The sequence below is a fragment of the Poecile atricapillus genome, chromosome 2 (assembly GCF_030490865.1).
Source record: "Poecile atricapillus isolate bPoeAtr1 chromosome 2, bPoeAtr1.hap1, whole genome shotgun sequence".
In the NCBI taxonomy this organism is placed as follows: Eukaryota; Metazoa; Chordata; class Aves; order Passeriformes; family Paridae; genus Poecile; species Poecile atricapillus.
The window spans coordinates 96,059,533-96,083,652 of record NC_081250.1 but is presented as its reverse complement, the minus strand read 5'-3'; the positions used below and the strand labels follow the sequence as shown (position 1 = coordinate 96,083,652).

The 24,120-nt window shown below is 36.6% G+C and overlaps 1 protein-coding gene across 1 annotated transcript; it reads right to left on the bottom strand.

The window, feature by feature from the left end:
- Positions 1 to 654: 654 nt before the first annotated feature.
- FBXO15 (F-box protein 15) lies at positions 655 to 22,519 on the bottom strand. The gene is made up of 9 exons (XM_058830332.1): positions 22,410 to 22,519; positions 20,393 to 20,497; positions 16,599 to 16,841; positions 16,129 to 16,338; positions 14,322 to 14,451; positions 11,968 to 12,050; positions 10,678 to 10,823; positions 5,031 to 5,155; positions 655 to 1,795 (listed from the first exon to the last, which is right to left on the bottom strand). Exons 2-9 carry the CDS (start codon positions 20,494 to 20,496, stop codon positions 1,526 to 1,528), a joined length of 1,311 nt encoding a protein of 436 aa, XP_058686315.1. The 5' UTR covers position 20,497; positions 22,410 to 22,519; the 3' UTR covers positions 655 to 1,525.
- Positions 22,520 to 24,120: the final 1,601 nt, after the last annotated feature.

Here is a 24,120-nt window from a genome sequence, read left to right as displayed (position 1 = left end):
ATTCTACATTTTTGTTTACAAGCTTAGCAGTAAGGCAAATGACTACGAAAACTTTGTGACTGAGCTACCATTTGCTTGCTAAAGCTGGTATCTCAAAGACTAAATTTGGGCAAAAATAAAATCTAGACTGGCCACTTGGCTGTACAGAGCACTTTCAGTGTCTGTCATTCTGGCATTCATCGCACCCAGTCCACATGGGTAGACACGAACAACCAGCCTCTATATCACTTCAAGGGATCCCAGTCCTCATCAGCAGTCAGTAAGAAAGAAGACAAAGTGCAGCTGATCATTCTTTTTAGTGTGGCTAAGGACCAAATGCAGAAACATTTCAGCTGCTTCTTTAGGTAAGGTTAACAAGGTCAACTAGAACTGTATCAGCCCCAGCTTCCTGTCTTTGAGAGTTAAATTAACTCTCTGGCTGTAATATCTATCTACCTCTGCAGCACAGAAGACAAGTGCTTACATACGAACATTGTTTACACAAACCAATTAATGTATGTAAACAAATAAAGAGAATTTATTTTTAAGGAAATCACTACCATAATAAAGTCAGAGCAGTCAACAATATAATTGTCCTTGATAGGTAATGACACTGGACTCACAATATAATGTAATGTTTTTATTTTTTTTTTATACAGGAAGTAGAAAATTTGATTCTAAAGTTACTCCAAGGAACTGGAAAGATCAGCACATATATTCAATTTTTTATATGGATTCATATTGTTAGATAAACAATAGCATCAGACATACATTGTTTCTGAAACAACTGGATGTTACATGCATTCAGTAAGAACAAATATCAGCTAAGGTTGGCTGATAATTGGGACACCCATAAGCCAATATGTGAGGCAAGTATCTAGGCTCAAGTCAGACAAGGTCAAAGAACATGGGAAAACAGAACAAAAAGGAATTTAAAGAGATGTCATAAATTTTACACATGACTTTCTTAATAAATGCCTTGACTGACATATTTTTCAGATCTGAATTCCCATCTACCCTTTCAATTTTTTACTAAAATATATTTAAGTGAAGTTGTTCTGGAAAAAGCGTTCAACAAAATCTGTAATTTACCAACAACACTACAACAAATCTGGAGTGAACAGCACACATCTTGTTTTACTACTAAGCATAAAAGTCAATGTTGTCAAAACCAGTGTAGCTTATGTAAGGTAAGGAGGCATCTTCACAGTATGGCTCTCCAAAGAAACAATTCCTTAACCAAAGTAACAGGTGTCTACAAAAAAAAAATCCTCCTAAAAATAATTTCAATATAGCTAGTGAGAAACAGACTAACCATGTAATGTTCAACAGAGAAGAAAACCTCTCACATCAATATGTCTCTTTCATCCCTCAATTGCCAATAAGAAACAAATAAGCAATTGCACTTGTTGCTGGAAAACTTGAATGAACAGTCTTGCTCATTTGTGTCTATCTTAAGCACCAACAGTTTATTGTGGTTTTTGTTGCAGGAGGGTTGCTTGTTTGGCTTGGTTTTTAAAGTAAGGAAATTAGTGACCTAATTAAGTCAGTAGTTTGTTCCATACCAGCTATTTACCTTTTTGGTGCTTACATAAAGCACCAAACTGACTATAATATATTCCTTGGTTTCTTCCAACCATACAAACTCAACAGAGACTTTCCCCTCTGAATCCGCATAGTCTGCAGTATAGATATGACCCATGTAGTCATAAAGGCCAGATGACTTGGCAGACAATTTCATGTGGACCGGAGCACTAAAACACCAGAAGGGCTTTCCAGTTTCATCCAAGAGAGTCAGATCCATCACAAAGCAGTCCTACAAACACAAGCAGAAGAGATTATTTCCTTATGTCATGGCACAGTAAGTAGATCTATCCCTGATTTTAGAAGAAATATCAAGGGCTCAGAGAGTTTCGTACAAAGGCTAAAACCTCAAAATAAAATTGATAGTGCTTCACTAACCTACTGCAACAAATACTTACTTGCAGGTTTTCTACAGAAATCAAAATTGTAACCTACAGACATCAAACACTGTGCTACAGAAGGGACCACTGCCAAATCAAATCAGACATTATTTCTTGAACATTTTTAAGCCCTTAACATCTGTTTTTCTCAATTATTAGTTACTTTACCATTCAAATAATGATAGTCCCTTCAATATGAGAAAACAACCTAAGTTTAAACTTGGCTGCTAAACTTGTGTGAATGCAGCAATATTTGCAAAGATACTCAGGGACCACCCAAGGCAGCGCACACATAATAACCTTTCCAAGCCAGCTATATAGAGCACTTTTTGAAAAGATCACAGCTTCAGTTCCCAAAAAAGGTAATATTAATAGTCTTGATGTAATACCTCCTCTTACAAATTCTTGAAAATATTTCTTCACAAGATTACACAATTAGCTAATTAAAAAACATTACCACCAATTCTGTGGTCTTTGCAAACTGATAGTTTCACATATCCCTTGGAAGCATAGGACTTGTGTGTCATTGTTATTATCAGCTGTTCCTTACTCTCATAAGTTCTGAATCACTAAATGAATCAAATTATCTTAATTATGTTGTATCTGTGCTCCAAAAGCATAAACAAACCAACACCATATATTCCATGCCAAAAAAATTCATTTGGAATGCTTTATTTCTCTGTACCAGATAGCTGTGCTTCTGTTGCTTTAACACTGCTTTCACTATTACTTTACTTCAATCAAACAACACAAGGGCAGATGGCACAAACATGAGGCAATATGATACACACAGTTTCCCTAAGCTTTTTACTGGAGACTATGCTGAAAATACAAAACTCAAACCAAACCTAATGATGGTATAATAAACTTATATGAGCTACAGAATCACTGGAAACAAGAAAGAATTACTATCTTCTGGTCTGACAACTTGCATATAAAAGGCCAATTATGAAAATAAAGTGGGCTGATGTTGGGTGGTGGAATGGTGGGGTATTCCCATGTATTTCTGTCCTGGTTCTGGGTGAGGATCGCGTTAATTTTTGTAGTAGCCAGGAGGGAGCATGGCTAAGACAGGGAAGTTGTTCAATACCACCACACCTCATTTCCAGGGGCAAGGAAAGGGCTTTCTTCTCAGCTGGGGTATTGTGGCATGGTCAGGTTGCACTGCACAGTGAGAGTTTGCATGTGAATCACTAGCCTCTCTTGTACATTCTGCTTATTAATATTGTTGATGCTACTCTCCATCTTCTTATCTCACTGCTGTTTCCAGTGAACTACTCTTATCTCAACCTTGATCTTTACCTTTTGTGCCTCCAATTCCCCTCTCCAGCCCAACACAGGGGAAAGGGGAAAGCAAGCCAGTAGCATGTGATTTGGAGTGGTCACAGTGAGATCAATAAATTGGAGACTAACATTCTTAAGCCATGACAATTCCCAACTATCTGTACTTCAGCAATTAATTTTTTATTAAAAAACCCAGAAGTGCCAAAAAAGCTTTTGGGGTTTTTTAATATTAAACAAAATACTTTAGTATTAAACAAAACAAAAATAAATTCAAAGTAGTGGAATGTCCTACTTCTGAGGCTAATGTTATTTGGCCTGCACAATTTTAAGAATTTACATGTTGACATGTTTCATTTGTCACCATAAAATGAGGGGTTTAAAAAAAATTGTATTCTTTTTTTATATTATTATAATATTCTTTATTATATATATATTATTATAATATATATTATTGTGTAATATATATTATTATGTATTCTTTATTATATTATTATATATTGTCCTAGAAACAAATACTCATATATTTTATGCTATAAGTACATAGGAGAGAGACTAAAATGGATAAACTAAAGACTACAGCCATAGCTCTCTGCTCTGACAGGGAACTTCCTAAATTGTTATGTACCACTCAGAATTATTTTCATGAAAAAAATATATTCTGCCAAGCAGCTGTTAATCCTATAGAATCATAGAATGAGTTGGGTTAGAAGGAACCTTTAATAAGTCATCTAATTCCAACTCCCCTGCCTCAGCATGGAGAAAGAATTTTATTGCGGCCTTTTTTTTCCCCAATGTCCAATTTACATTTACCCTCTTTAAGTTTAAAAACACTGCCCCTTGTTTTGGACATGCATGGTAAAAAAGTCTCATCTTATCAAACAGTATTCCGTTACACATTTTTACAGGACTGGCAAAAACAACAGTTTTATTAATTTTGAGGGCTTTTTCAAAAGAAGTGCAAGAAATTGAAATCAAGTGTTGAAGTGATGATTTTTCAGTAGTGCTTGAATTACATTCATTAGAATTTTCACGACTTCTGAAACATTCATGCTGATAAAGTACATTTAAAAATATGTGCCTTCACCACTATTGCAAAACCTACAGAACTACTCTGAAACTTTGTTTGAAATAATTCTTTCAGGAATTTTATCCAATAGAATGTGTGAACATTCCTCTAAAAAATAAAGAGTTATTCCAGCTGACTGATGTACCTGACTGGAGCTAGGTGCTGACTGTGTGGATGTGGGCTGTAGTTTCTGCCTGTGTCCACTGGCATTTTAACGCTCCCCAGCAGTTCTTAACTTTCACTGCATATACAGCACAGAACTGCAGAGTATTTCCCCAGAGGTTCAAGGCTTATTGCTTGCAAAAAAAAAAAACCCAATCAACAAACCAAAAACCCAAACTAAAACAAACAACCACAAAAAAACCCAAAAAACAAATAATACCCTCACACAAAACCAAGAAACACCCTCACAAAAAGTACATCTGCAGTACATTTTTTTTGTGTCCAGTCTTTCCAAGCAGGGCTGGTCAGTCACAGCAACACTGCTGAGTGGAAAGCACTAGTGTAATAACACACACATAATGAGTCTATCATGCAATCCAGACTCTATGAGAGAAAGGAAAAAAGGTTTTTCTCAAAATTCACATATTTTTTTGGAATATTGTAATAGAGGTTTTTGTCGAGTTACAGATACCTTCTACAAATCAAAAAATTGTTTAAAAATTAACATATTTAGGATGCACAAACATAATTCTGTTGTGAGGTAAGCATTTCCAGAAACAAAAAATATTTCTGACCTTTACATTGCCTTTAAACACATCTGTTTCCCAGCATATGCCAAGTGTCCCAATAATAGGCAAGTGCTTCCTATTATCCTTTAAGTTTACAACTCTGAGCCTCAGGTATCCATTTTCAATGTCACCTGAAAATATAAACAATATAAAACATTATAGCAGTATAAATCAAATTCAGCCCAAGTACACTGTAAATGTTCCCTGATCCTCTTTCCAAGTCTTTTTCTTCCCGTTCACCAATAAGAAACCCTGGCATACTCCAACAGCTAAATATCAAGCACATTATAGTGGAATTAAGTTGCAGTACAGAGCTTTGATTCTGTGATCCATAGTAGAAACAGCAGCTAAGAAATTATTTTGTATTTTTTAGTATAAAAATAGGAATGCCACCTAAAGAACTCACACAAGGATGAAAGGAGTAAATTTCACATTCAGCATTTCAATTTCATGCCATTAGTGCCTCCATCAGTGCCCATTCCCCAGAAGTCAAAATCAAGGCTAACACACTAAATAAAATCATGAGATACCTCCCTCACCCTTTTTTTTTTTTTTCCAAGTTATTTAAGTATCTCTCAGCTCTGACACGAAACTCAAATAACCCAGTATAAAAGGTATACAGATAACTATTCCTCCTAAGAAAGGATATTGCATAATTTAAATTGACATTCAGTATGATTTAAATCGAGTTTTCAAATTATAGATTTTTTTTCATTTTTTTAATAGCTTTCCAAAGCATCTGTTTGGGTTTTTTTGGCAGAATTACTATGATTTCTGATTTTTTTATTACTACATATACCCATATTTCTTTGGTATCTCTTCCTCTCCTCTCAGAAGAGATTGACTTTTTTTTTTTTAATTGGGTTTTTTTTTTCCTTTCCTATCAGAGAAGAAGAGTTAACCACTGATTCCAACAGTCTAACTGTAACTTCAGGTACATCATAGTGAACACGATCTGACTACAAAGAAAAGTGAAAATAAAAGCATCACATCATGACACAAGCAGATTTCCTGGTAGGACATTCCTTAAACAAGTTTCCTTGAACAAGAGACATCCTCTCAAAAGAGCAAAACAAAAGCACTAGAGATGTCAGCACAAAAAAGGAAGTATCTAGCACTTGCATGAGACTGATGGGAAGGGAGAGAAGGAATTCCCAGGAACATAGTGCTTGTCAGGATCCATTAGCAGGTCATGGATGGTAAGGTAAAAAGTGAAGGGGCTTGCAGAGGTTAAAGATGCAAGTGAAAGAGTGAAAAAATAAGTGTTTTGCCTGTGATTCTCCTTCAATCAAGCCCAAGTAGCAGCATGAGGCTACAGACAGAAGAAACATCAGAAAGGCTGGCTGTGAGTTAAATGGCTGCAGCCTGCATGCAGTGGGAGCAAAACCTCTGCTTGAAGCAGATAGTTGGAGGCAGTGATGGAGAAAGCAAGCCCACACTTTAGCACAGAGGCCAAAAACTTCCCTGAACTGGTACTGCAGAGCCAAGCAACTCCCAAGATACAGCTGGACACAAACCAGTGCTGGAAAGGAATCACTCACCAGTGGGGAGTCCAAAGAGTACTTACTCTGGGAAGGAAGCAGCCCAGCACATGATAGTGAACAGCAGCTGCAGGTTTTTCAATATAGACACTGTCGGAATAGGAGTATGAATACAGTGAAACCAGCATGACTGTGCTCAGGAAATATTTTGTATGGTTGAAGGAAAATGCAATCCTCCAGACCATGATACCCACTGTCCTTGCACTGAAGTGCAAAATAAATTAGTAAGGAAAACGTAACCAAAATTCATTTCCAGGATCCACCTCAAAGTAGAAAAGGGCCATTTAGTTGATACTTGTCTGAATGCTTCACTTCCAAAACCTCTGTAAACCAAATTCAATGACAAAATTTCATTCAAGGTAAAAAAATATCTTATTTAAATAGTTTACTGACTAACCACTGAAAGTCCACATTTAAAGTTGAGCTTTTATACAAGAGACTTGAAAATATCCGTCAATAAGCATTTTTTCCAAAGGGAAGGACTATTTGGTTATCCACAATTCCAATTTGAATGGATTGAACTATTTCTCTTACTCATTCAAATCAAATGATGTTTGAATGGAATAAAAATGGATTGAAAAAAGCATTCTGCTAATAAATAATGATGCCCAGGACATCGCTACCATTGCATGGCATTAATACATCATTGCTAGATAGATCATCTGGCTAAGGTGTTTTGCAGTTACTTCTACTAACTTTAGCCAGAATGGAAATAGGCAACAGATCGGGAATCTGAAGGCTAATTATTCACGGGTTGTTAATCCAGTCTTTATATATGTCTTTTTAAATATAAAAGCTCCATTGCAGTCCTCACATTCAGGAGGAAGGAAAAGAAACTAAAGCAAGAAACTGAAGGCTAAGTACAGAAATCTCCCCTTCCTCACCCCAGTCAAATGAAAAAATGAAATTAAAGGGCAGAACAAACTATGTTAAATATATGAAGGAATCAAATTGGACAGGGCTTTCTTCAACCTGATCCAGACTTTCTTTCATTGTCCCTTTTTAATATCTCTAGTCCTTGGTTTGTAGAAGACACATATAGCAGCAAAGCAGCAGAGTAAGTTACAGGGAACAAATATTTCCACATAAAGGTAATACCAACAAAGAGAATATATATCATGTAGACAAACTTCAGATGAAAGAGACAAATAGACCAACAGTTCCAAAACACTTATTTTAGCTGAAAGTCAAGGAAATTTGTTTCACTAACCAAGCCTTTGTTTCAAGTTGTCATCTGAATGGTATTTTCAGAGGAAAAGTTGTGCTTAACACTAATTTTGGTGCCAACAATCAGCCTTAACAAACTGAAATGGTTACTTAAACTTGCAAATCAATCTTCGAGGTCAAGCAAAACATTTCAAATGCCTGATATGAAATTTTACAAACAAATCTTAAAAGCTCTCTAAATACACAAAAATCAACTCTTACATTTTGCAAGCACAACACATCAGTTTACATCAACAAAAAATGACATTGAAAAGCCAAAGCTTAAACTACCTTGTGGCTACAAAGCTGTGCTTAAAATGTTGAAAACCTAGGTAAATACATGTCAGAAATATTTATTAAAAAGCTGGATTCATGGCTTCTGGGAGTCAAATGAAAAGCCTGTCATAACTTCCTGCAAACAAGGAAAGTTTTCTAAATATTTTCAATTCAGTTACAAAGTATTTAGCATATTCACCCTACAGTATCTGTCAATAAGACCATATTAACAGTTCTGTTTACATGAAAGGGAGCAAAAAATAAAATTCTAAACCCCATCCAAACAGCTAGTTACTGCAATGCAAGTATTAATAACAGAAAAAAAATCTGAAGTCATATACACTCCATCTGCTGGGTTCAGTGAAGTGTGACATAACTTTTTTTAATTTCGTATTAAGAATTCTGCAAAAATAATTGAAAACAGAGTAGCAAAATGAAGCCAAATATTAATAGACCCTAACAAAAAGCAGACAAAAACTTGAACAAATAAATCAGTTACTCTGCAAGATACAAATAGGCACTCTCTGGTAACCTAGGAATGCCTAGAGCTTCCTAATGAAAACCAATAAATAAGTAAAACAACAGTGTAATAGCTGACAACTGATCTGTGCCTCAAGTTGTGGAAACTGTCATGGGCATGTCACATCTATAATTTAAAATAAAACTGGACTGAGTGGAGAATTTTCAGAAATAGCAGGACTTCTCAGTAAGATGCAGACCTCCATGTTTCAGAGTCCTCCCAGAGGATGGGACAAGGAATACAATTAGAATGGAGCCTAAAATCTAAACAAAAACCCCCATACACAACCAGTTTGGACAAACCTGGCCACATGCAGCAACACCATATTCACCACAATGAGAAAAATGAACAACAAACTATACTGAAAAATGTGACAGCAGACAGTCATAAGCTGCCTCACTACACCATTTTTGGAGGAAGTCAAGCATTTTCCAAAAGGAATTACTGTGCAAGCACATGGAAGGGACTAGATGACAAATGAGCTTATTGTCTGCAAAACCATGGCTTCAGCTGTCTGATGTCCTCTGAGACCAGAATCTGGTGGCTATCACACTGCTGAAGGTCACAAAACCAAAGCAATTCAGAAAACATAAAATGAGCATAAAACAGATTCTGTAACTTGCAAAGTGAGATGGCATTCACAGCTTTCACTCACGGACGTTTGCTTCAATTTGCATAAACATCAGCTTAATCCTCTCTGGAAGTAGCTTCTAAGCAGCAAGAAAGTGATACCATGAATGGAAGCGTGCTACATAATACTTTTTCTTGTGCAACTGTACTGCTAGGAGCATAACATTTTCATTTTTGAAAACAAATGTGATATTCAGCTAAAAACCAAAAACCAACACAATCCCAAAAACCCAACCCTCTGGCGAATTTTGAGAATTTTTTTTGAGAATATGAAGAGGACTCTTGTGCTGCACAGCATTTCAGGTAAGATTTCTTGCTACATACATAGATTTTCACTGAAGTTTTAGCCTTAGAAGTTTTCCTTTAATTCAAGCTTAGAGCTTTTCTGGAATCTGAAAACATGTATATTTCAGGTTCAAGGACTACAAAGCTCCACACTGCACAAAGCTGCAGTCTAAATGACAGCTCCTGGAATCACCAAATACAAATGAGAAAAACCAAACCAAATCACGGGGCCATTCTGTAGCCCTGTAAAAGCACTCACGCCTGACAACAGCGCCCTCTACTGACAGAAAAACAAAGTGTTCTGAAATCCACAGCGCTGAGGAGGGCCGGTATCAAAAAAAAAATACTGGGAAGCAGCAATTAATTTACTGTACTTAATTCTACATTAAATTAATGACAGTGTTTAATTTTAATATTTTAATCTGTCTCTTCTTACAGAGTGACAGCTGTAGGAAGCTGTAGCTGTAGGGAGTTATGCTCAAGTTATGTCAAAAGAGAGATCACCTATGTATTTTTCAAAACCCCAGTACAATTATAAATTTGGACTGCATGAGAACAACAGGGATGGTCAATCATGTCTCATCGAAAGAAGTTCTGAGAACAGAATGAATCATCAGTTAAAACCAATGACTGAAATTGTTTACCACACAATGAAAGGATATCAGAACAGGCAACCTTAAGCTCACTGAAATAAAAACTGTAAATCTTAAAGTTCACAGTAACTTCTAAAAATTCATCTATATATTTAATCTGTCTGTACATCCAAAGTATACTCGAGGAGAATTCTACAGAAACAAGCTTCCAAAATGTGTGAGGACAAACTGTCTCTCCTTTATAAAATAAAGTGAAAAAACCATCAACCTGCAACAAGAGCTGTGCTACTGCATTAGTAATGCAGCACAGAAGCAAAAGAAAAGACCCTAACGATCTGCAGGATTTGTGTCCCTGGCCTGACACTGTGTCAATGTAACAACGGGCAGACTTCTTACACAGCAGGCTTAGGACACCACACAAAGCATAGTGCAGATATGGTCCACACAACAGACAGAAAAATAGCTTACTCTTAAAATTCCATTCCATGGAATTTCACCGCTTAAAGTTTCACCCCTTAAAACAGAGAAACTGGATACAAAAAGGAACGATGTAATAGCAGGGATAATTTTTAAAACAGACGCTATTGTTCCGTCAACTTTACGTTTTCTGCAGAAGAGGCACTTGAATGTTCCACACAGGTACATGCAGTTTCTGCCATGGAGATCAAGATGCAGGCTGTAGTCATGCAGGCCATATTCTGAGTCAACATCATCCAGTAAAGGTTTATTAGGTGGAGGAGCATATTGACTCGAAAAAAAAAAAAATTAATTTAGCAACAGGGGAATGAATTAACAGAGATATAAAATACAGCCTACACTGAGACTGTCATCTTATGACAGTTTTGAAATCAAACCTCTCTAGTTCATCATGCTTCTTTTATGCTAATACCATGAGTGTAACTGAAGTCTAATACTGCTGATCAGCTGTTCAGACTAGCCAAAGGCAGAAAATACAGCAGCCAGCTTTAAAAGGTACAGCTGTTAAACTTCAAAACATGGACTTGTCTACAAAAAAGAAAACAGCAGGAGCTTAACTTCAAATCTAAACTCCCACTAGGTTCTAGAGACTTCTCTGAAATAGCAAATATTGAAATAATTTTGTCTGTGGCTAACTAAATAACTACGGCCCACAAATGACCTGACAAGACCACTTGCCAGAGGAAACTGAGCAACTTCTACATAGGATTCAATTTGGTACTCAGGAAGATGGTGTTAAATCTTACATTCTGTGTGAGAAGAGCCACACTAAGTTATAGCAGGCATTTAAGACTACTGGTAGATACAACACTATCTGACCAGAAAACTGAGTGCGAAATAAATTCCCCAAATATTGTTTTAAAGCTAAAAAATTTGTATTTTAAAACAGTTTACAATATATAAACAGGTATTCTATTATACACTGCAATATACACTTATATAAACAGTTCATAGGAAACCCAGCTACTTTCTCAATAGGACTAAAAGATAAATGCAGGCACCTCACCAGTTTACCAGAATTTTTCCCCCCTCTTACACAGCCAAAGACTACTTCCCTACTTTGTGGAATGTCTCCCTCTTTTCTATTTCTCTTTCAGATAGGAATAGGAAATAAAGATTGCTTGTGAAAAACGAGGAAGTATGGGCAGCATATTTCTAACTTTCCCAATACAGCAAGTACTAGTACACTTGTTAACTAAACTCATCTCCTCCAATAGCATAACAATGGCAATGTTTCATATGAAAATGCTTTTACATTATTGTATTTAGTTACTGTAACTATTGTTTATATTAAACAAGAATAGTTAATTACTGCCTAAATATAAACCTCTTACCAGCAGCCAATTTTAAGTGTAAAACTCAAAGCTCTATTCAAAAGGTTATCTTTATTACCCACAAAGGAAAACCAAACTTACACAGTAGCAGAACCCAAAATGCTTCTCTCAAGAAGTTGATTATAATGAAGATTCGCCATAACAAAAGCAATTTCATTTTTCACCTGAAAAGTTAATTAAAGTACATCTATTTTCATCTGGAAGTTCTTTTTTTCCACAGGGTTTTTCTGAGCATTAAAAGTCATAGATAAATTCTGCTACTTATTACTCAGCCAATTACTGTAATAATGTTAGTAATGACTTGCTTTAACACTAAGATTCCTAAAACCTTTACTGTCTTTTCACAGGACTCCAGAATACATATAAAAGATTACAGCATTTCTGTATTAAAGGGAAAGAGAGGGAAAGTACCTATGCCAGGGCAAAAATCATGCGAGCAATCCAAGAATTGTATTTCCCCATCTTCTACTCACCATTTTAAAGAAGATACCTAAACAGAACCAAACAGCACTTACTCCCAGCTACTGAAACATCAAGTTTATTTCCTTATATGTAAGGAACTATTTCCAAAGAGGGCTAACATAATGGAGGAATACACAATTGTTTAATCAAAACTCTGAATTTCAAAGTAAAAATCACGTCTTCACCAGATAATTTACTCCTGGGAGAACATTAAAAACATGTTTTTAAACTTCTATATTTGCCTATATAGTCATCAATGTGAAAACTAAATAGAGACAGGGAATGGATTTAATTCAAGAACGCAGAATGCTAGGATATCAGCTTTTTTCCTTTAAATGCATTTTTTTAAATCCTACATGTACAAACACATAAGTCAATAGGAAAATAATTCACTGCCACAAGTCTATTTTTCTCCTGAAATGTGGGCACTGTTTTTATCTCTCTGGATTACCGGAAAATTACATCCTCTATGCAAACTTTTGACTTTTTAACTACTCCTGTATTTTCATAATACAAAATTACAGCTATAAAGGATTTAACTAGAGAGATCTATCACATAATTTCTCAGTCTCTCTCTCTATCCAAATACCAGGAGGTGCAAATAACCTGCCCTTGGTTTCTGTTATGCAGCTATGTGCAAAAACAACAAGATGTGTGGCATTTACAATTATTACACCCACTGATCCTTAACTACCTCGTATTACTCTGCCTACACAGAAAACAAGAAATTTTCTTTTCAGAAAAGCAAGCAAGGAAAATATACTTGAGTGAGGCATTCAATTCTTAACAACATGGAACTTGGTTATGACTGAACCAGTTCCAAGTGCTGACAGCGTTCTCTTTCCAAGCATGGATGGGGCCAATGCATAAGACCACAGAGCCAAAAATACAGGGACACCACTCTACAAAACTTCTGAAAATACAAGAGAAATGGCTGTTCATTTAGGAGAGCTTTTCACAAGACTGAAACAACCTGTAACAGGTTTATGCTGGTCCGGCAGTCTCAAGTTTTCTAGGAAATAGACTTCACTCTTACCTTTAAGTAAGAGTGAAAGAAGTAGTCCTTCTGCAGTTTTAAACATTGCCTCTGGTGATTGTACACATTTGAGACAACATGCTTGCATCTGGAAATTAGACAAAACTTGGAGGAATTGCTCACAGCCTCCCTGAGGAAAGTTCCTTGCCAATTCTAAATAACTGAAGTCTATGTCAATAGCATGACTAAAGGGAGAAAAAAAGGGCTGCCACCTCCAAATTCAGATCAAGAGCAGAACACCTGAGATAAACTTGCATAGCACCCAGCCCTACATGGCTACAGGCAGACACAGAGGTCCCAGTGCATTCTGTGCAAAGGTGCGGATTCCTCCTGTGTACAACTCTACTTCAGGTGTTCTGGACTGCCCTCTAAAGACATTCATCTCTACACCCACCCTACAGAGGCTAACTGCTTAACTTAGACTCTTAATAGGGCATGATTTACAGCATTCCTACTGCTGGAGCAGAATACAGCTACCTGCTGATGTAGATTAAAGCTAAGCTGCTATGAGAGAACTCATCTCTTTGAGTGATGTGGACAGGTAATGCCATGAATCAGAGGAAGAAGCACTTCTCAAACAATTCTATTTAAAATTACCCTAGGATATCAAACTTGGGCATGTAAAGACCGCAAAATAAATAAAATTGAACACAGTATCTAATATAGAATGATACATAACTGATCTTTTAATTAGAAGTGGATTTTTTTTAAAAGTATATATACTCCTGCAAGAGCTCTTTAGGATACAATAAATCATTCACTTACTGTCCCTATATATGTTTTATGGTTACTAGCTTGAACAAGATCTTTCAAAATCCAAAGGGGAAAAAAAAAAGGGAAGATTAAAAAAAAGCCCTCCCCAAACCCAAACTACGAGCCAAAATAAAATATTTGCCTTCAAAACATAATAAAATACTGAAACAAAATGTTATCTTACCTTCCAAATTCCTACTAACAGTCCTGGACTCAGACTGAAGAGCTGGACAAGCTCATCAGCACCAACTGCTACACTACTTTCAGTGAGGTTAGCAAGATGGTATTCAGCCATCAAGGAAAATCGACGAGGTCTTTGAAAAGAACACACAGAATGTAGCAAAAAGACATTTATGTAAAAATTCAGCCTAATTTAATTTTTAACTCTGAAGTCTGACCAGCAGCACATGATGAAAATGGTTTTGAAAGCATTTGGCATGCAGAGTCATAAATGATACATTTGAACTACAGTGTAATACCAGAATCTCAACCCCTAACAAGAAAAGAAACAAAAAACACTATATGGTCTTATAAAACTCTTTAAAAAAAGAACTTAAATTCTTGCCCAATTTTTCAAAATACAGAATTACTTCACAATTTGTTTTTGATACTTTATCGATACTAGATGGAATCATTGAACATTTATCACTGTGAAGCAAAAGTCAAAGGAAAGGGTCAAACTGTACATATAAGTTTGTGTTACAAGAAGCTTTCCTTTTTTAGAATTTTTTTTCTGTATTTTACCTATAATTAAAGCCATTAGCTCTAAAACACTCTTAAATATAAGTACATGCACACTCTTATTAACTAATGATGCATTAAGAAAAAGAGCAGAAGGTAGCATTTGCATAATTTACATTATTCAGAATGAAGTCTTTCTAAAATCCTCTCAAATCCTCTTCAGACTTAAGCTCTTATTATATTCAAAACAGTTCCCAGATTTCCACATAGTATCACTGTAGTATCACCTACAACTACACACTGAACACTGCCTGAGAAGGGACATCCACAACCTTCCCAGACTACCTGTTCCAGTGTTGCACCACCCTCAAAGTAAAAAATTTTTTCCTAATCAACATCAACTCCTTCCATCTTTAAGTCAATCCAGCCTGTCTCTGCACTACTGCATTATGACATACTGAGACTGGTGAAACCACTGCCTCCATCTATAGTCATAATTTCTAAAAATTTGTAACTGTGAAATAAATACATCAACTGTCTGCTAGCTTTCTTTTTTATTTTCTACATATGAATCATCATCTTGGTAAAACAACTACATTTCCCATATAATTTGACTGCAAGACTTGTTCAGCTAACTTTATACAAACGATTTCTCTTGATTTATTTCTTTTTTTAAGTAAATATTTTGCTTCTGGTTGAGGAACCAGGTGCTTTATAGTGAACCATTCTCTCCTTTCAGAGCTCTATGGCTACGGGCTTTGTGTAGGAAGCATGTACACTGCACCTACTACACACATAGACCCAGATGTGTGCAAAACTTCTTGACAGCAACCAAATACCTCAAATAGACACTTTTCATTTAAATATATTTTTAGAATATAATGACAAAAGCCACTGTACACATTTAAGCTAAAAAAAAAAAAGGGACACGATGTGGACTGCGTGACTTTATATGCATGTACTGAAGATTGTGCACATAGATAAACAAAGCCACATAAATAATGATGAACTTTTCAAAGCTAAATTTCTCACAATAAATTCTCCCAGGCCAAGTCAGGACTTAGCAGTCTGCAGATCACATGCCAATAGCTACATTAACCTATAAATTAATGCCATAGCTTGCTGGATTATACTATTTCTTGCTAAAAAGCTCTACCAAAGAAGAGAAGAACATAGAAAGAAATATTGCAGGGAGGCTTTCTAATGAAGAGTTAACTCATTGAGATAAAGGAATGTCAGATAGGTCTCACAGACACATTATTAACCAGTTGCACCCAAAAAATCCTCATAAATTCTATGCTAAAACTCACCCATTCTTGTTAGGAGGTCTGCACTGGTCAGGAAGAAATGGTGTAACTCCAAACAGTTTTAGGGTTGACAGGATGTCCAAGCATGGCCAGTCTGTATCATTCCAAAGTATGGTAACAGATGTGTCCTTAAATGATAGGTTTGACTTCTCTACTACATGCTCTTTTCCATTTTTGTCCTTTAGAACAATTATCCAACTCAAGCCAGAGACTCTGTTATTTAGGAATTGAGAGGGGAGAGTAGTGTTTATAAACAAATTCCAAAAGTGATAAAACTTAAGTTATGCTTTCAACAGATTTTTTTTAATTCTAACTAACTGCTATTTATGCTCCTCAGTTTCAGTCATTTACAGATTATCATTGTATCTTCCCATTATGAAATACATTTTATAGCTCTAATTCTACACCCCCCCAAGCCACTAATATTTTCTACATTGTTCTCAAGTAAATCTTTGTGACAAGGCATTGCTTACTTCATAGCTTCTTTGTTTTTACATGGAAGGCCTGTATAAGGATCTAGAAATTTAACGAGCCGCATTACTCTAGTTTTGAAGGCAGACACTTGTTTGATGATGTATTCTTTCTTCCAGTACCCAGGCTTTTTATCATGTAGAGTAGCACAGCCCAAAGAAACAGTTTCTGTGTGTTTAGACTTCATTTTCCTAATTGTCCATTTTGGGTGCAAAGAACTGGAATAGAGTTTCAGCCAAATTCCACTGAAAATAAAAACAGAATAAAGAGGAATACATTTCAAGAATAATCACTTCATTTTTTATATGCACATCTCAGATACCACTGAGTACAGTGTTAGCACAAAAACAGTCTTGTCTGTCTTCCTGAAAATATGGGATCCAGGAGGAAGCTCTGTGACAGTATAGCCATAGTCAGCAAAGTACGTGAAAACTGATAAAGGTTAAGCAGAAAATTTTGAAAATTCCACCCCAATACAATGATGCTTCCCCCTCATGGAAAATCAGGTAGTGGAAAAAGTGGTTTAATGCCTCCTATAACGAAGATAATCTGTACACTTGAAGTTTCTCACAACCAGGTGAAAATGGGGTGGAGGAGGACAATTAGAATCACCTTTGTTTGGTGGTACCAATGTCATGTCAATCCCTTCTGCACTCTCTTTGGAAAAGCCTAGAGAAGACATGGCTTTCTGAAGTCAAAGAAATATAGGACTGTAGTGGTTCATCTCTCTCATGCCAGAAAAACTATGAGCTCACATTTCACCTCCCCACACCCCAGTATCTCTAGGACAGTCCACAGAATATTGAGTACAGGAACCTACAAGAATTCAAACAATAATCTGTGAATACAGGTTGCCAATAAGTTCTCTAATTTTGAAGTGCTACACACACAGTGTACATAACTGCACTAAAGAAAATCATAGCGAGGGCAACAAATTCTTAAAAGACACTTTCTACCATTTTTCAGCAAGATTACCTTTACCAGTTCTCACTTATCCTCAGGCAAACTCACACTAGCATGTATTGTACAGCATCTCGCGCTCTCCTTAAAGCATTCAAGGACTAGATCCATCCCACACTGCCTCCTACCCATCAAAACCATTCTCAATTCATCAGCTGCTGAGAACAAATCCCTACGTGCTGAGAGCCGGGCTCTGGTTATAGATGCAAACATACTCAGGAATTTTGCAAAAATCCTCCAGCCTGCTGTTCTGTAGATATATACAGAATTCCCTACTGCCACTTTTTGAGATAAGTGTCTAAAACACACAAACCAATAAGCTACCGTGACAAGTAAAGGTGGGCTCACAGTCAACATGAGTTTTCAACCCTCCTTTCACCAAAAGCAGGGTGGGAAGGATAACATAAAGAACAATTCCATAACTGAAACATAACTGAAAAGTTTTAAGATACGTCTATTTTAAGACCATAAAAGGCAGCCAAGTTACCAGATAGTATAAAATATTTCTGATGGAGGGGGAAAATTATTTTTAAACTCCAATGCAGTTTAGAATTGTCCAGTGATGAAAACAAGGAGAGATGTCCTTAACATAACATCACCAGGGAAAATGAGCTGGTCTTCATCAGCCTAAAAAGTCCAGTAAAATAACCTCCTATAAAACTCTCCTGTTAACTAGAAACCCCCTCCCAAGAAGGACACCTTTTTTAATGGAGAGATAATCCGCATCTTACTGTATGATGCTGAAAAGACAGGGCATAATAGCAAGCATTGCCTGCATTTTGAAGTTGCAGACTCATGCAATTTAGTTGACTGAAGACAGACTAATGACAAATACCTACCATCCTCATCCTCACTCCCAGTAACATACTGCATTTTCCTTTCCCAAAGGAGTGTTGTGCAAGCAAAGAAATTAGTTCAAGAAACACAATTCAGCTAGTGCAGAGAGACAGAGAAGAAGATGAAGGACTCGGAATCACAAGTGTTTAGGAAGGTTATCACTGCCTCTTCATCCTCAACTTCTGAAGAATTCAGGGCAGATAAATCAAGAAAGACATCCAACAGGGAAGCACAAGTTTGAATCTTTCACAGCAGAATACATGCCCCTCTTGCCTCAAATTGTTAATGCTCATCTCAAGGCCTCTTACTGGACATTACTACAACAAGCCACACAAACCTTTTACTGCTAACTCAAATGCCAGAATCAGACATCATCATCATCAGTCATCACTTGACCACAATGGCAAAAAGACTTTCCCCTGTGCTCTCACTTCCTCTCACACAAGCATGTTCTGCTGGTGATTAGAATCCCCAGGCTTTCGCAGGCAGACCATAGCTATGAACTTCCCACGCTGCATGATAGGAAGGCTGGAATACCCCATGCTGGGGCAAGGAGATGGCAGAAACGGAGCAGTCAAAATATTTCCTCATCTTCAACAGTTATATTGGATACATCAGTGACAAGAACTGTTCAAGTGCAAGCATTATATAAACAGCCCAAAGACAATCTCTGCATTAGGCAGCACAGACACACCACAATGAAAGACTGATAGTCCTGTTGTATTGAGGACAGCACCCTGTATATCCAGGAGAGCAGAAATATCCAAAAAAAAGATACTCAGTCCAAAAAACAAGGTCAGATCTGTTATAGAAATATGCAGGGACTTCAATTAAAACTTCTATTAATTCAGTGCAAGATTCAGGGTCTTGAGAAGGTCCATGAAAATCCACCAGGAAGAAATGACCTGGTCCCACTGAACCAGTCAGGCTCCTAGATAAGGGAAAGTAACTCTTCTCCAAGTGACATTTGTGCACATACACTAATCTCTGTTGAGATTAGAAAATGGAAACAGACATCGCTGAGATGGAGACAGATGAATCATCTTCCCCTGGACAGCCAGTGATTTTATCCTGCCTTACCCTCCTGAAGTGGAAAACACATACCAAGATTGGTAATTTGTGTCAACTATGCAATTTTTATCTACCCTTACCTGCTGACAGCCTCAAAACCTAAATCTGGATTACATATCTTCCTTTTAAATTCATCAGCTCTGAAGGCATCAATGCCAAGGTAAACCAATTAATTCACTATACAAGTTTTAGTAATTAAGGGAGAAATAAAATCATACCAGGTACAGCAACTTTATATAGAGGAAGGCATTTTTCTCATTCAAACAACACTAATTTGGTAGAATCCTAGAAAGAAAAGGATGCCCAGATCCTAGTTACCACATACCAACCCAGTCTCTCCTCTTTACCCTTTCACAAAATTATCATGATATTGGTAGGAGCAATTTATAAGCTATGTATAAGCAATAAATTAAAAAATGTGCTGGTATTTATCTTCATCTCTTTTGTTCTCATTTAGAAATCACCAAAACTTCGCAAACAGAGCAACAGATAAAAACCACTAGTGGATTATTTGATTGAATCAATCCCTCTGCAAAAACCGGATGAAAGAATTAAGTAGGACTTCAAAATTGTGAAAGTTATCACAATTCCATAAAGTTACTGGCAACACACCATTAAGGATCACCTGAACTGAGAAGTCTGTGCAGGTTCATGTGAATAGAAACGGATATATGCTAATTCTAGAACAAAAGTGCTAACAACAACATTTCAAAGCACTGGATTTAGTTTTTGCCCCTTAACTCCCTTAAACAGGCCCTGCACAGCTAGAATTCCATGCAACATGTACTGTGGGCTATGCAGGGCCATTTTAGCAGTTACTGTCCATAGGTGCATGCATCAGCACTCTGGCATCAGAGAAACTAAATTAGAAAGACTCATAATTCAGGTAAACAACTGCGGCACAAGTGAGACCTTCCCTCTTCCTTACTTGTCATTGGCCAGCTCATAGAAGCGCTTATTCACACAACCAAGAGATAACAGGGACACAGCATCCAAATAGGAAAATATCTTCAGCAGCACTTCTGATGGCATGCTAGAAAAGAAGAAAAAAATGAATACTGCTAGATTTGCCTGCAAACTCAAGAAAAAACAACGGCAAAGGATTTTAATTTCAAACCAGACAAAAGCAGAAGAGGTGGAAATGAGCAAGTTGTAAACAGATGAATCAAAAATCACCTGAAGAGTTAAACTGTGGAGTTTGGGTTCTCATTTCACTCTCTGGTATTTGGCACTTGCCTAAAATAATTCATCACAACTTATTCAAGTGGCACAGCACAATTACATTAAAAGTTATGGGCTTGATCTCATTAAACATTATTAACATTAACTATGTTTGACATGAAACTACACTGTTTAGCTTCAGTTTCTTACTGCTAGTACCGTAATTTTGACATTTATTCCATAACCACCAGCATTTGAAAAACTGCAGATATATTCACTCTCCCTTTTGACTGCGGTGTCAGGCCTCAGGATGCACCAGGACAGGAATGTCCTAGTCTAACAGCAAGATCATGCTCTACCTCATCATAATTTTGAAATTGTACATGCTCAGGGGTCTTGTGCAGTTTTGATTTATGTCAACAGAATGATGTGAACTTCAAAGTAAGAGCCAAGTGATATCTTGAAAACACCAATGTCTCTGTGCATCTGGAAGGCTGCCTGAAATGCAGATGCCAGTCTAAGAATGACAAGCAGAACATACCGTGGAGATGAGCTAACGTGATTTTTGCATTAACAGACAGGAACCTCATACCATTCAAGCAGTACCTCATAACTCCACAGAGTTTAAAATACACACATTCTATACTCTAATTTTCTTCAGCATTGACTATGGTCACATCAAAATCACTGCTGAAAATAAAAGGTGCTGTGAAAGTCAACACCCCAGCTGTGCCTCTCGTGCTGCTACTACTAGGTTATTTGCAACACTTGTTGATTTATAACACTACTTCAGAAGCAGAGAGCTTTAAGGGGTTGCATGATAATGCCAATACCTCAATGTTTGTATTGAACTCAGAATCTTAGTCACATTGACATAGAAGCAATATGGCAAAACTCACACTGTTATTATGTGTAATAACTCATACACTGTAAACCCAAGCAGTTATTGCACTCATTTCAGAGATAGTTTAGAAGTGATACCTTAAAAAACTGCAAATTAGCTAAAATAATATGCCTGATCCAGAATTTTCAACAGCACTTTTTACAACCATATTCTTTCTCCTTTGAAGAATACTCAAAGGACTTTTTTTTCTCTCACCATTACATCAGTCTGACATCACTGAACTGGTCACTCTGCAAAAGGGAAGCTATCAAATGTAGAAAACAAGGAAAACAAATAACTTTTTAAGGTAACATATTCTTAGAATTTTTTTTGTAAAAAATTTATTAATTTTCAAAAAGAAAACAACTCACAATTATATTGAAAGTGACCTTTCACTGTCAAACAGGAAGAGAAACATTTAGCTTGCAGTAAATACACAGCAGCCACTTACTTATTCCTCCTCCCACATCCCAATCCACCATTCTCAGCCTCTCTATACACTAAAATACACTTGATGACAACCAATAACCAAGAGAAACATATGAAGGTTAATTCCAAACTGGCTTTCAGAATTAGTAATTAAAGTAATAAAATAACAATTTTTATTCTCAAGGAACAACACTGACCATGACTTACAAAGGAGCTGCTGAAGGCTTCACATGGTTTGGAAAACCTACATATTCTTTATGAACTTACAAAAGAACATAAAGGATAATCATGCCAGAAAACATTAGAAGGTGAACACAGGATCCCCAAGTAGGCCAGCATAGCAAATCTTTTCAACTGAAAATATTTGACATAGAAATGTCCAATATATAAATATAATTATTGCAAGCAGTCAAAAGACAGCTTACAGGGGGATTTCCACTCTTACTCCTAACATAAAGACATACATACTCACCAGTCAATGCACACATTTCGTTTCGGTGTTATGGGAGGTGTCAAATACAGACTTTGAATTCCAGCATTTACAGTTTCATAAGATTCCCCAGGCTGGGCAGCAAAGGTCCTTAACCTACTTGTAAGAAGGACAAGCTGTTAAGAGTCACATATTCAGAAAATGAAGAAATACACATATTGTGCACACCTAGACACAACATTTCAACTAAGGCAGAACGCAGGGAATACATCACATGGCAATCACTATGATTTGAACAATTACACCCAAGTTAAAATATCTGGCATTAAGAAGATTCAAATTTAAACTCAGAGCTGTCAATCCTGTGATTGATCTCTCACAGCAGGCAAAGGGAATAGTGCTGCTCCCCCAAATCACTTTGAATCCAGTAGAACTCTATTACCATTAGACAGCTGCACCATTGTGGCCACCACAACCAAGCTCCACTGAGGCCCCTGTAGCAAGTCAAACTCACCAATTAATCTTCTGTTTCACAAAATTACTCCTAAGACACTTTTGAGCCACCCAACTTTGCTAAGATACCAGATAAAAACAATACCTTGAAACTTCCTCAGAAACTGAGGTTCAAAGAGGATTTGTATACTTTCAAGCATAAACGGCAAGAAAGGAGATTTAATCTAAGAAACAGAGAGCAGCTAACAAGCTCTAAGAGATGTCCTGGTTCTAGACAGATAAATTTCTTGTTGGTAGAATTGCTTTGTTAAGGTTTAGGACTTGACATGCTTCAATTATTTCAGACCTGGGGAGGTTAACAAAGCTTACGAAGAAGGATGGTCACTGATAGTGGACACAAAGCACGCAGAATTTACAGACCACAAGGATACCTGGAATAACTCCCAAGATAAGGAAGAAACTATTAAAGCTAATGCAGCAATTGTGTTGAAATCAGCTCCAGAAGCGTGAGATTGCAATCACTGACCCAAGAAACTCATTGACACAAAAAAGAGAAAGACTGAGCATGCAAACTAATTAGCATGAGAAGCAAGTGACCAGTAGAAAATTAATTAATAAGAGAATTATGTAACTTGTACCCAATGAAAACTAATTCCTTCCTTTGCTAAAAAGTATAAAATAGTAAAAAGTTTTGATAGTTCATGTGCTGACTTTGTAGATTTGCAACCCAGCACCCCTTCTTTGCAGAACTACAAATATATCAAATACCTCAACTCTGTGTCTAGATTGGCCTCTTGCACACCATGGTGAAAAGAAGCTATTTTGGCAATATTTCCACATCACAATTTAGATAGAAAAGAAAGGAACTTTCCATATTTCTAACACAAAATCTAACAATCTAACACTCACATTTTTTCAAGTTTTCTGATAGGAAGTACTTTGTAAACTGTAATTGCAAACAAATACTATCATTAATCCACAGAGAAATATGGAGACGGAGTTTCAATCTTAAATAGTTACACTTAATACCCATTGATGCCACCAAGCAGGCAGAGCTCCTCATTCACTGCATTACTGATGTTTTAAAATGCCAGCAGATTTCCAACACCTATTTAAACCAGCTCTGGGTTTCTAGGCAACCAATTCATATGGGGGGAAAACAGCTAACTTTGAAGTGTATGGGTACCATATACATTTAATGCCTACTGTTCTTGATTTAAGATTCATTTATGCTCAAAGAAAAATAAAATCAAAAGAAATTAACATCTCTGGTCTACATTGTAAACTGTGCTATGTAACA